This window comes from Oncorhynchus mykiss, chromosome 1 (assembly GCF_057628025.1).
Source record: "Oncorhynchus mykiss isolate SJ-2025 chromosome 1, ASM5762802v1, whole genome shotgun sequence".
Taxonomy (NCBI): Eukaryota; Metazoa; Chordata; class Actinopteri; order Salmoniformes; family Salmonidae; genus Oncorhynchus; species Oncorhynchus mykiss.
In genome coordinates this window covers 33,762,449-33,775,036 of record NC_143022.1, presented here as the reverse complement: position 1 = coordinate 33,775,036, position 12,588 = coordinate 33,762,449, and the positions used below count along the sequence as shown (strand labels likewise).

Below are 12,588 nucleotides of genomic sequence, written 5' to 3'. Positions count from 1 at the left end.
TGTACCTCACATCCGCAACATGAATGTGCCTGTGATGAATAAACATTTTATGGACAATAAAGATTAATAGAATTCAAATGAACCTGTAAACATACTAAATTGTAGGGCCAGAGTTGCCTTGTGGACTAGCTGTGACTAAAACAAAGTATTGTCCCACGGTGACAAGGAGGAAGAGAGGAGGCTCCCAAGGGGAGATCACTGGGTCCCTGACCATGTCCTGAGGGGTGTGTTGGGAATCTGTTCACTAGCAGGTACTGACCCTCAGCATGACCTTTCAGGACCTGTGCCCGGTTTCCCAAAAGTATCTTGATGCTAAGGTTCTAAGATTAACTTAGCCTTAAGATGCTTCTGGGAAACCGAGCCCTGGTCGGTCGGGCCTGGTGAGCAGAGCCAGGTGACCTTGACGCACCGACGAACCCAAGCGCTAGACACCCGAAAACACCTAGGACGACAAGATGAAGCTCATCCAAAGCACAAAGCTTATATTACTTACCTGAATACTGAAACAATTAATACTTACCTGAATACTTAAACAAGCAATGTAACTAAATAGAATGCAGCCAGATGAAGAACCATTATTTTCTTTATTTTGGTTGGCTTCTGGTTGTCCGTGTTTCGGCAGCTCGTGGGGGAACTGCTGATTTAAACACAATCCCAAATACACTACAAGGCTGAAAGCATGATTTCCTTAAATGTTTTTAAAAATGAAAATAAAAATGGAAAGAACCTATGCGACATGAACAAACTTGCCTGTGTCATTTGTTTTGTAGTTTTGCCATTCAGGTCTCTGATATTGATTCCACATTGCAGAGAACTACTGCAAAATGATACATATAGATAGTAGTGTAGTGTAAGTAAATGATATCAAATCTACTTGACACATCCTTGAATTGATACATACTAACAATTTCATATCAGTCTCACTGCATTATTTTATTCATACTTTTTTGAAATTAGCTTCATGTAGGCCAAGATTACCGTGTAGTTTAGAGCCTTCTCTGGTTTTATACTTCCTTGAATGGGATTGGCCTCTCTCCTGCCACGCACGCACACATACAGTGCATTCAGAAAGTATTCAGACCCCTTGACTTTTTCCACATTTTCTTACTCTACAGCCTTATTCTAAAATTGATTAAAAAACTATTTTTAATACACACATATAAATAAGGTATTTTTGTGTTTTATATTTAGTAAATTTGCAAACATTTCTAAAAAACTGTTTTCACTTTGTCATTATTGGCTATCAAGTATTCAGACCATTTGCTATCAGACTCTAAATTTAGCTCAGGTGCATCTTGTTTCCATTGATCATCCTTGAGATGTTTCTACAACTTGATTGGAGTCCACCTGTGGTAAATTCAATTGATTGGACATGATTTGGAAAGTCACATCTGTCTATATAATGTCCCACAGTTGACAGTGCATGTTAGAGCAAAAACTAAGCCATGAGGTCAAATGAATTATTCGTAGAGCTCTGAGACACGATTGTGTTGAGGCACAGATCTGGAGAAGTGAACCAAAATATTTATTCAGCATTGAAGGTCCCCAAGAACACAGTGGCCTCCATCATTCTTAAATATAAGAAGTTTGGAACAACCAAGGCTCTTCTTAGAGCTGGCCGCCTGGCCAAACTGAGCAATCGGGGGAGAAGAGCCTTGGTCAGGGAGGTGACCAAGAACCCGATGGTCACTCTGACAGAGGACCAGAGTTCCTCTGTGCAGATGGGAGAACCTTCCAGAAGGACAACCATCTCTACAGCACTCCACCAATCAGGCCTTTATGGTAGAATGACCAGATGGAAGCCACTCCTTTGTAAAAGGGTCAGGACAGCCCACTTGGAATTTTCCCCAAAACAGGTTTTGACTCTCAGAACATGAGAAGCAAGATTCTCTGGTCTGATGAAACCAAGATTGAACTGTTTGGCCTGAATGCGTTACGTGTTACGTCTGGAGGAAACCTGGCACCATCCCTACGGTGAAGCATGGTGGTGGCAGCATCATGCTGTGGGGATGTTTTTCAGCGGCATGGACTGGGAGACTAGTCAGGATCGAGGGAAAGATGAACAGAGCAAAGTACAGAGTGATCCTTGATGAAAACTTGCGCCAGAGAGCTGAGGACCTCAGACTGGGACGAAAGTTCCCCTTCCAACAGGACAACGACCCTAAGCACACAGCCAAGACAACGCTGGAGTGGCTTCGGGACAAGTCTCTGAATGTCCTTGAGTGGCCGAGTCATAACTCGGACTTGAACCTGATCGAACATCTTTGGAGAGACCTGAAAATAGCTGTGCAGTGGCTTTCCCTTTCCAATCTTACAGAGCTTGAGAGGATCTGCAGAGAAGAATGGGAGAACCTCCCCAAATACAGGTGTGCCAAGCTTGTATCGTCATACTCAAGAAGACTCGAGGCTGTAATCGCTGCCAAAGGTGCTCCAACAAAGTACTGAGTAAAGGGTCTGAATGCTAATGTAAAAAAATACATTTTTGCTTTGTCATTATGGGGTATTGTGTGTAGATTGAGGAAAAAACTATTGAATCCATTTTAGAGTAACACTGTAACGTAACAAAATATGGAAAAAGTCAAGGGGTCTGAATACTTTCTAAATGCACTGTACATGTACGCACGTCATAGTTTGGTTCTTTTTTTAATACACAATTACGGGTTCTAAAGAGGCAGGGGCTCATCTCATTCGCCAGTTCGCCACTGGAACCAATAAGTGATATATCTCAATTATTATCTGTTAACCAGGATTACGAAAGTAACCTTGAGTTTTGTTGTGTTGTGTTTGTTCAGCACCTAGTAACCAAATAAGGCACACCCTATCTGAGAAATAGAGGCAGTGCAAAAAATGAAACTTAAAGATGGATGTTGATGTACAACAAAACAGACAAAGAAAGAAGTAAAGCTTGCTGACACACACACACACACACACACACACACACACACACACACACACACACACACACACACACACACACACACACACACACACACACACACACACACACACACACACACACACACACACACACACACACACACACACACACACACACACAAACAAACACACAATGCAGGCTGCTTGTCTGAGGCAGGGCTAAACAGTTCAGGGTATAGGACGAGGGAGAGTAAGAGGAGGAGCAGGAGCAGGAGAGGAGGGGGAGGAGTAGGAGGAGGAGAAGAGGGTTCTCAGGGTATATAAGGAAGATGCAGTGATTCATCTGTCCTTTCTATCCTGCGGACATGTCTGCTGAAGGATTCAGGGGTGAGTTTTATCTCTATAATGATGAAGAACTTACTGTAAACATTGACCTGTGTTATTTGACCTGATGAATATATAGTTGAGTTTACATTAATTTCAGCATAATTATTGCTTTTATTTTTTAAAGTAAAGTTGATATGACAAACAGGAATGTTTTTTAAAACTTTTAAAAAACGTTTAAAGTACATTTCCTGTATTATGAATAAGAGCAGTACAAGTAGAAGTATAATGTGATGTACAGTCATTATCATATGCTGTTGTTGTTTAGTCAGAGAGTAGCAGATTTATTGAGAAAATATGAAAAATAATTCAATGAATAGCTTTTGAATTATTGATAAACCATGTAACACATTGAATTCAGAATCAGAAAAAGAGTCTGAAAAAAGGGAAGTGACCATGTTTTGTAATTATTGACTGTGTCACATCTAAGTCTGTCATTCCTTGTGTTTCAGGGCTGGTGACCATAACCTTTTAACAGGTCACCCATGGAGTCCCATTCTGTCTGCTTGCTATGAATCATGTAAATATCTCTGTTTGAAGTATCTCTGTAAAATAATATATTACTGTTCAGAGATGTCAGGTCCTAGATAATGTATCTGTAAAAAAAGGAGACAAGTAGACTTCCTTTTTATTGCTGTAAATCAAGAAATTTCTCACAACTACTCAGAACTGTCAATAAGTCTGTATTGGGACACGTTCAATGATACGTATCAAGACCTCTACCGCTGCTGTTTTCTCTGCCACTCCCTTGCATCACCACTGATAAAGTACTGTTTGATAAAGGTTTATTAGCAAATGTGAAGGTTTTGCTGTGGTGAAGGTTTATGAAATGTAGTACTGAACACAATCTCTCTTCCCACAGTGAGGAGGAGGAGGAGGAGGAGGAGGAGAAGAAATCCTGGGCTAGACTAAGGGCGGGTCGCGCCTCCCCCGCGACCGTCCGGTCATGAGAACACTACACATCGGGTGCGGCCTTCACTAGGGAGTAACGCAACAGTGGTGCTGCCTACCGCAGGAACAAGGCCGGTGCGTCGAGTTCCCATGCCGGGCCAGCAGGGGGTGACGTGTGCAGAGCCAGTGCTGCAGAAATGCAGTGACCTCGAAACAACTAACCAAAACTCAGACTACAGAAGCAAAACCACAAAAGCCAAAACTACTTTCCACTTCCCCTTTTCCCTTTGGCTTCTGGTGGTCTGCGTGCTTGGTTAGGTGGGCTCGAGGGAGGGGCCTGCTGATAAACACAATCCCATAATAGATTCACCTAAAAAGGCTGTACGCAACATTTACTGTAAAAACCAATGAAAATGTGAAAATAAAACTGTAAACACATGCAACTTTAACATGTTTTGTCCAGTGTCTGTTGTTTCTATGTGTTGTTTATTCCATATTATAAACCGAGTGGTTCGAGTCTTGAATGCTGATTGGCTGAAAGCTGTGGTATATCAGATCTTATACCATGGGTATGACAAAAAATGACTATTTACTGTTCTAATTACATTGGTAAGAAGTTTATGATAGCAATAAGGCACCTTGTGGGATTGTGCTAAATTGCCAATTTTACCACCCCTCCTTGGGCCTTATTGCTTAATTGTATCCTTTCACCAAAATATAGTATGTTTGAATTCTCTATCGATGTGTTAACCAAGTGAGTCTTTCCCTCATCGGTCCTACTAGTATTAGTTAAATTCAAACGTAAGAATGGTTTATATGAATTGTTATAGTAGGATTAGTTTTGATAGGAGTTTTAGTGCCAATTATGTTACAGACAGGAGAACAACAGGCTGACAACAGTGACACAACAGTTCAGTAACATACATATAACTATGAGAACTGTCATTTGCTCAATATGGGCACAAGGTCACTAGCCATTAGCAGGTATAAGGTGCATTAGTGGGTGGGTGCCAGCTGGGTAGTCAAGAGTGACAAAATCCTAGTTTACATTTATTAACATCTGTAGTTTTAGAAGGTCTCATCATGAGACTTGAGGCTCATGCACCCCACTGGTGTGACTTTTCAAAATGTCCAGGGGAAATAAATGATTACAAAGGAATGCAAAGTACAATTACACAATATTTGATAATAACATAATATTAATCATCAGATAATGTACAGTGTACCTTTCTAAAGACAAATAAAATATAAAGTCTGCCTTTGTAAGATATTTCTCTGACCATAGTTTCAAATGTTTAGTAGTGTATTGTGCTAAAGGCCTTTTAGCACTTGTAAAGGGTAAGAGTTGGTACAAATACACCTCTTATTTCCACCTTCCAGTTGATTGTATTCCTCCAGATGACAATAATGCAGTAAACACCAGCCTGTACACTCAGCCAACAGAGTAGATGACAATAATGCAGTAAACACCAGCCTGTACACTCAGCCAACAGAGTAGATGACAATAATGCAGTAAACACCAGCCTGTACACTCAGCTAACAGAGTAGATGACAATATTGCAGTAAACACCAGCCTGTACACTCAGCCAACAGCGTAGAGGATGTATTGGCTCCACTAACTCCATGGCAGGTGTGTCAGGTGTTTTCCAGCAGAGGTGTCAGGCTTTTCCAGTAGAGGTGTCAGGGGTTTTTCAGCAGATCCATTGGAGGGTGAGTGAGTGAGTGAGTGAGTGAGTGAGTGAGTGAGTGAGTGAGTGTGCATGTTTAGTATGCACTGTGCTCAGTCGCACTTCACTGAGACACACCCTTTCCCATCTGTTTTGTTTCCAGAAAAGTCGGTCTGAGTTTCATTTCACAGGGGAGGTGGAGACTCAGGTTTTGTTGCTACCCTGCAGTATAAAATCCACACACGGCTCGCTCTCCTCAGTCCTGCAGTCCCCTGCTGAACGCCATTATGGTAAGCTTTGTGTTTTTTGATTGCAACAATGACAACTTCTATTTTAAGAACAGTCCAATATATACCAGCAACACATAACTACTTACACTGTAATACATTGTATTGCTACAAAATACTGTTTAGTTTTAAATTTGATATTTTGTAAAAGTGATCAGTTGTATCATTCTCACTCAAATGTACAGTCAACATCACATGATAAAGGATCTCTCACACACACTGCATAACTGATAAACATGTTCTATCTGCAGACGACCACAGATGAGCAGGATGAAGAGGAAGATGAAGATTACAAGTATAATTACTTTTTATAGTGTACAGTCAGTCTACTGCCAAGGGTAGCGCACCGGGTTCCTTTGTGGAACCGGTGGGCAGAAGTCCATCTGAGGCACTGAAACAGGCCTTAAAACTAGGAGGAGGAACTCCTTCCAGATGAGGAAGGACTTAACCTCGAACAAAACAGACTATCACTATGCTATGTGAAGGTACTTGAAGGAATTTCTGAGTGGCTCAGAACATTTCAGGGTTGCTGCTTTGGCTAATGGTTAGGATTGCATAATTTACTATATGAGGATATTATGGTTGTAGATATCTTTTCAATAATGTAAGATATGTAGATGCATCTAACCTCCAAACCCAGGATCTCTCCTGAAATGAAGCCACAAGTCTAAACTCCCATCTTCTGCTGTGTCATGCAAAAACTGCATCACAAACCACTGAAAGGCATAAAAGAGAGCCACTAGGAGACAGGAGGGCAGAGTTCCACCTGAGGTACTGAAGATAAGACAAGATGTCTACCAGGCCTTAAAGGGAGAAGCGGCGCCTACCAGATGAGGAAGGAGGACTTAAGCCTTGAAACCATGAAGCGAGAAGACTCTCACAATATGAAGGCACTTTATTATGTTAATCATAACATGATACATAATTTCTGTTGTACCTTAAACCAATGAACATACTGTATGTTCAACTATCACAATGCTATGTGAAGCAATGTGAAGTGTCTCAGAACATTTCAGGGTAGCTGCTTGCCCAAAATGGTCAGGATTGCATAATTTCCTATATGAGGATATTATAGTGGTATACCTTTTCAATAATGTAAACCATGCATCTAACTGATAAATGAGGAAATAGGACTTAAGCCTTCTATACTTCAAGTGAGAAGACACTCACAATGTGAAAGCATACAGTTACAGGGTATAAATAATATAATAGTATGTTTATTATCGAACCATGTTTACTTGTGCTGTTATTACCGATGTGAAATGGCTAGCTAGTTAGCGGGGTGCGCGCTAATAGCGTTTCAATCGTAACGTCACTTGCTCTGAGACCTTGAAGTAGTTGTTCCCCTTGCTCGGCTTTTGTGGAGCGATGTGTAACTATGATTCAAGGGTGACTGTAGTCTATGTGTGCAGGGGGTCCCTGATTCGAGCCCAGGTAAGGGCAAAGAGAGGGACGGAAGCTATATGGACTATGTTCAACTATAACTATAAGGATTTCTGTCGCTTGGTTTTGTGGCTAAAGGGAACATTTGAGGGTAGTTGTTCAGGATAAAATGGTTATGATTGCCTATATTTTCATAATGTATTATGAACATAATTTAGGGTGATTACACATGTTCATTATTAATGTATATGTAGATACAACTAACTATCAAAGCCAACATCTCCCTTCACTTGGAGCCACATGTTGAATGTCCCTTCTTGTGTTTTACTTGTTTTGAAATAAATGTTTTCTTTCATTCTAATGTTGTCTGTACTTTGTATTCAAATTAATGTAATTCCTGTGAGATTAATGTGCAAGTACTTCCATGCCTATCATTATTGCTGAAACCTGTTGAACCATGATATTACTATGCCTAATTTACTTGCTTTGTTACATATTACTCACGTAAGATCAGTGAATCTTACTCCAAGAAAGGAAATAATAAAATTATTATTGTTAAAAGTATTCGAAAGGGCTGTTTGACAAACACACTTGTCCGTCGGCAAAACCCTCCGTACTGGAACGTAAATTCACAAGCTATGATATGAGAGCATTTGCCCATAGAGAATGATAGAGGCCGAAACGCCATTGAAGGCGTCCACTATTTGCATGTAGTAGAAAACTGGGTGGGACGTCCAACATCGTTGTGACCATGTTGGAGTGATGTCCAACCGGGTCATCAGAAGGGTGGGTCACCAGGAGGGGTCAGCCAATCGTGAAGAAGAAAACGTTCTAGAGATTGCCTCAATTGTCCTACATATGCTGTCAAATACCCTAAAATAGCATAGATACAAAGATGAGTCACCTATCCATCTCTATGCAGTTGCTTTACTTTAGCCTCGGTTTGGCTGCAAGTTTGACATTTTATCTGCTGTTTGAAACAATAAGGCACTGGTCGCAATGGAGTCTTTTGTTAAGTTTACAAATCAAAGTCAAGGAAGGGATCGTATTTTCAGGTATGTCATTGGTAAGTTAGCTAGCTAAATCGTCTTATTTAGTAGAAAGCTAACGTTAGCTGTCTGCAGTAATTTAGCTAACTCATAATTTAAAAGTTAGGGTTGAGCATAATTCCAACCTTAGCTAGCTAACTAATGCCAATGTTATCCATCATTAATTTGCTGCAACAAGTTACACCTCTTTGTTAATGTAGCTTGCTGACTGTCAATCTAGCAAGTCAGATCAGCTTAGACTGAAAAGGAGATCATCATACAAACTAACGTTATTTGATACATATTGCTCCCGAGTAGCTCAGTGCTAGAGGCGTCACTACAGACCCTGGTTCGATCCCGGGCTGTATCACAATCGGCCGTGATCGGGAGGGCGGCGCACAATTGGCCCAACGTCGTCCGGGTTAAGCCGTCATTGTAAAATAAGAATTTGTTCTTAACTGACTTGAATAGTTAAATAAAAGTAGACATGGTTGCTGAGATGTGTCTAATGGTCATAATGTCTATTGCTTGTATTTCAGGACAACCCAATATGCATGTGCCTTGGTGAAGTATTTGCTTCGCAATAATTCTGCAAGGAAAGAGCTTGTTGTCAAGCTGCAGAGTCTGGAGTCCAACATGAGTTCTGGAAGGAAATGTGAGTTTGTACAACCTTCACCACCACCAACTACTACGTTCCCCAGGGACATACTGTAGCTAACTAACCTTTTAGAACAAGTGTTTTTGAAACGAGCTGTAGGCTAATTATTATTGGATGGCTTTATTGACTAAGTGGAGAACATTTTGGGTATCAGACCCTCAACCACTCGGAAGAGTAGGACCCCTAGGCTGTTTCTGCAATTGCATAAGAGACTGTTAATAGTTACATAAGCAGATATTTTCCCCAGCCATAGGTCATATAGGAAAGCTGTCGTTCTATTCCTGGGAAGAAGCTCTAGTTTTGTGCTGACAAATATTTGGTTCAACAATCAGTCAAATGTAGCTTACTTGATGATAACTGTTTTCATTCATGAGCAAGTGCTGAATTCTGTCCTTTTATGTTCTTTGTTTCAGTGTTCAGACTGGGGAACACTGTGAATTCCATTGACGCTGCCAAGCGAACCTTGCAGCTCTCTGACCCTGTGTTGCGCCTCTGCCTTACTGTGGCGAACATCAACCGCGCCCTTTACTTTATCTGCGACAATGTGCTCTGGGCCAGAAATGTTGGCCTTGTCCCTGGTATCGACAAGGAGCGCTGGAGCTTGAATGCCTCTTGTTGCTACTTCATGTCCCTGGTTATGAGTCTGACCAGAGATGTTTACGTAATCACCCAGACTATGGTTCAGAGAACCAGAGAGAGGCAGTTTCAGGAGAAAATGGATCAGCACCTCAATGACAACCCTGATGTGGCTACTGTTATTGTTCCTCAACTGGATGCTTTTCTGTTCCTGCTTTTCCAGAGTCTTAAAAGCCATCCCTCGGTTACCCTTGACACACTGAAAAACATTTGTGATATTTTCATTCCACTGGACAGGCTGGGTGTGTACCGGTCAAACCCAGGAGTGGTGGGCTTTTGTGGGCTGATTTCATCTCTCTTAGGGATAGTGTCAGTCTTGCACCCCAGTTTGAAAATCCAACCGTAACCTAGAGTTGAAGGAAAATGAAAGGAGCAAGAATTATGAAATGAAGAGAAGCCATACACAGTACAATGGGCAGATGCCAGTACTAAGGTTTATAGTCATTTTTCAGGGGTACTATCCTACTTTTAATCACTTCAGGGGAAGTTGCATGCTAGCAGAAGTTCACTGATTACAGCAACCCCTTCAGATAGCAATTAGGAGCTTAAAGGGCAAACACTTATGAGTAGCCAATGTTTATGATTACTGTTAGGACCAGCAACAGCTCATAGGTGGATCCATATGTACCTTTTTAGACATTTTCAAAATTAATATATTATGAAGGGAACTTTGCAGTATTTAGGAACCACAAAGACAAACGAGGCTGGACAGGGATCTTAGTCAACTTTGTTTTTCTAGTGTTTATTTGAGCACGAGGAGGTTTGTGATATATGGCCAATATACCACGGCTAAGGGCTGTTCTTATGCACAACGCAACATGGAGTGCCTCAACACAGCCCTTAGCCGTGGTATATTGTCCATGTATCATAAATCCCCAAGGTGCCTTATTGCTCTTATATACTGGTTAATGTATTTAGAGCAGTAAAAATAAATGTTTTTTCATACCCATGGTATACGGTCTGATATACCATGGTTGTCAGCCAATCAGCTTTCAGGGCTCGAACCACCCAGCAATTTTTAATTGAACGTAGAGCACTGTAGGTGGGGGCCATAATGCTTTATTAGCTAAATAACTTGACGGATCATGAGTTGCGTGATTCAGCATTACCACACTGTCTCCTGTATGTCTTTGATTCTAAGGCCACTTTGTATCAGGTGAATTTGCACAGCCTGTGCAATTGATAAAAGGAAGCATTCACGTTGGAAATAAGGCCCTTATGATGTAGAATATAACTGATTGAAATGAACACAAATTCAAGTGTACTTTAGATTGTGACCAATTGGAGCATTTACTAAACAAGTTTTGTTAATGTCTTGTGTAATTGTCAAATCATGTACAGTATGTTTCTTTATCGTTGTTTAACTATGTACCAATACATGAAACACTGATGTTTAGGCCACTCCTGCCTTTTTTAGTTACAAAAATCTTCCTCTTAATAGATGCTGTTCAGCATACATAGTCTACCTCACTTTTTAGATGGTCTGCATTTTGTATTCTGCCTGGGATATCAACTATGGCAGGGATATGGCCTAGAAATCAGTATTTCTCCAGCGCTGTGAAATGTTTGTAACAAACACTATGGTTATAGAATGAAATCAAAGTTTCAAAAGGTTCTAATGAGTAACACTAATCAATAGTTGTAATGTTCTGTTTATCATGAGAAAAGTACAAAAAGTCTATGCAAATAATGTATTCCATAATGGAAGAGCCTTATTAATACTTAATATATTTCTATGCATAATGCAATGTAACAAAATGGATTGAATTTGACCAAACCTGTTCAATAATAAAATAGATTCTGTTGACGTTTATGCTATAATTCACAATGCATATGTAAAGTTATTGGAAGTCCTGAGTTGGACAAAGTTAAAATAACATAAGTTAAAAACCAAGCATGTTTGATAAATGGGGCCCATGGGACAGAAAAATATTGTAACACAAAGTAGATGATATTTTGGTGTTGAAATGCATTTTTTTTTAATCAGATTGCAAAAGTTCAAAGTAATGCATTATTGCTCAAGGTTCCCTTTCCCCACATTGCTAATATTTACCTAATTTTTTAAAGGTAATAACCAAGGTTACTTTGATGATTTGGGAAATAAGTGCATCTTATCCAAACATGGAGAATATTTGTCGTTTGCTTAATTGATTTTATCTAAAGTTGTGCAATTTTCCCCAAACTACTCGGCAAAAAAAGAAATGTCCTCGCACTGTCAACTGCGTTTAATTTGAGCAAACTTAACATGTGTAAATATTTGTATGAACATAAGATTCAGCAACTGAGACAGACTGAACAAGTTCCACAGACATGTGACTAACAGAAATTGAATAATGTGTTCCTGAACAAAGGGAGGAGCCAAAATCAAAAGTAACAGTCAGTATCTGGTGTGGCCACCAGCTGCATTAAGTACTGCAGTGCATCTCCTCATGGACTGCACCAGATTTGCCAGTTCTTGCTGTGAGATGTTACCCCACTCTTCCACCAAGGCACCTGCAAGTTCCCAGACATTTCAGGGGGAAGTGGCCCTGGCCCTCACTCTCTGATCCAACAGGTCCAGAGGTGCTCAATGGGATTGAGATCCGGGCTCTTTGCTGGCCATGGCAGAACACTGACATTCCTGTCTTGCAGGAAATCACGCACAGAATGAGCAGTATGGCTGGTGGCATTGTCATGCTGGAAGGTCATGTGAGGATGAGCCTGCAGGAAGCGTTGAGATTGCGTGCAATGACAAGCTCAGTCCGATAATGCTGTGACCCTCCACCTTCAAAATCGAT

At 40.7% G+C, this 12,588-nt stretch overlaps 2 protein-coding genes and 2 long non-coding RNA genes across 4 annotated transcripts in view; 3 read left to right on the top strand and 1 right to left on the bottom strand.

Moving 5' to 3' along the window:
• The window catches only part of tmem253 (transmembrane protein 253), a 224,515-nt gene that overhangs the window by 141,779 nt on the left and 70,148 nt on the right, over positions 1-12,588 (bottom strand). The window lies entirely within an intron of this gene.
• LOC118964447 (uncharacterized) lies at positions 3,225-4,601 on the top strand. The gene is made up of 3 exons (XR_005051487.2): positions 3,225-3,264; positions 3,714-3,781; positions 4,124-4,601. It is a non-coding gene; the product is annotated as an uncharacterized LOC118964447 (long non-coding RNA).
• LOC110521442 (uncharacterized) lies at positions 5,975-7,850 on the top strand. The gene is made up of 2 exons (XR_002473145.3): positions 5,975-6,109; positions 6,358-7,850. It is a non-coding gene; the product is annotated as an uncharacterized LOC110521442 (long non-coding RNA).
• pex11a (peroxisomal biogenesis factor 11 alpha) lies at positions 8,374-11,632 on the top strand. The gene is made up of 3 exons (XM_021598947.3): positions 8,374-8,544; positions 9,057-9,172; positions 9,589-11,632. Exons 1-3 carry the CDS (start codon positions 8,489-8,491, stop codon positions 10,155-10,157), a joined length of 741 nt encoding a protein of 246 aa, XP_021454622.1. The 5' UTR covers positions 8,374-8,488; the 3' UTR covers positions 10,158-11,632.

Excerpts from the sequence above, each read along its gene's own strand:
- pex11a (XM_021598947.3), top strand. The coding sequence starts at position 8,489 with ATGGAGTCTTTTGTTAAGTTTACAAATCAAAGTCAAGGAAGGGATCGT. Across the intron at positions 8,545-9,056 it reads GGAAGGGATCGTATTTTCAG|GACAACCCAATATGCATGTG; the intron begins GTATGTCATTGG and ends CTTGTATTTCAG. Across the intron at positions 9,173-9,588 it reads CATGAGTTCTGGAAGGAAAT|TGTTCAGACTGGGGAACACT; the intron begins GTGAGTTTGTAC and ends TCTTTGTTTCAG.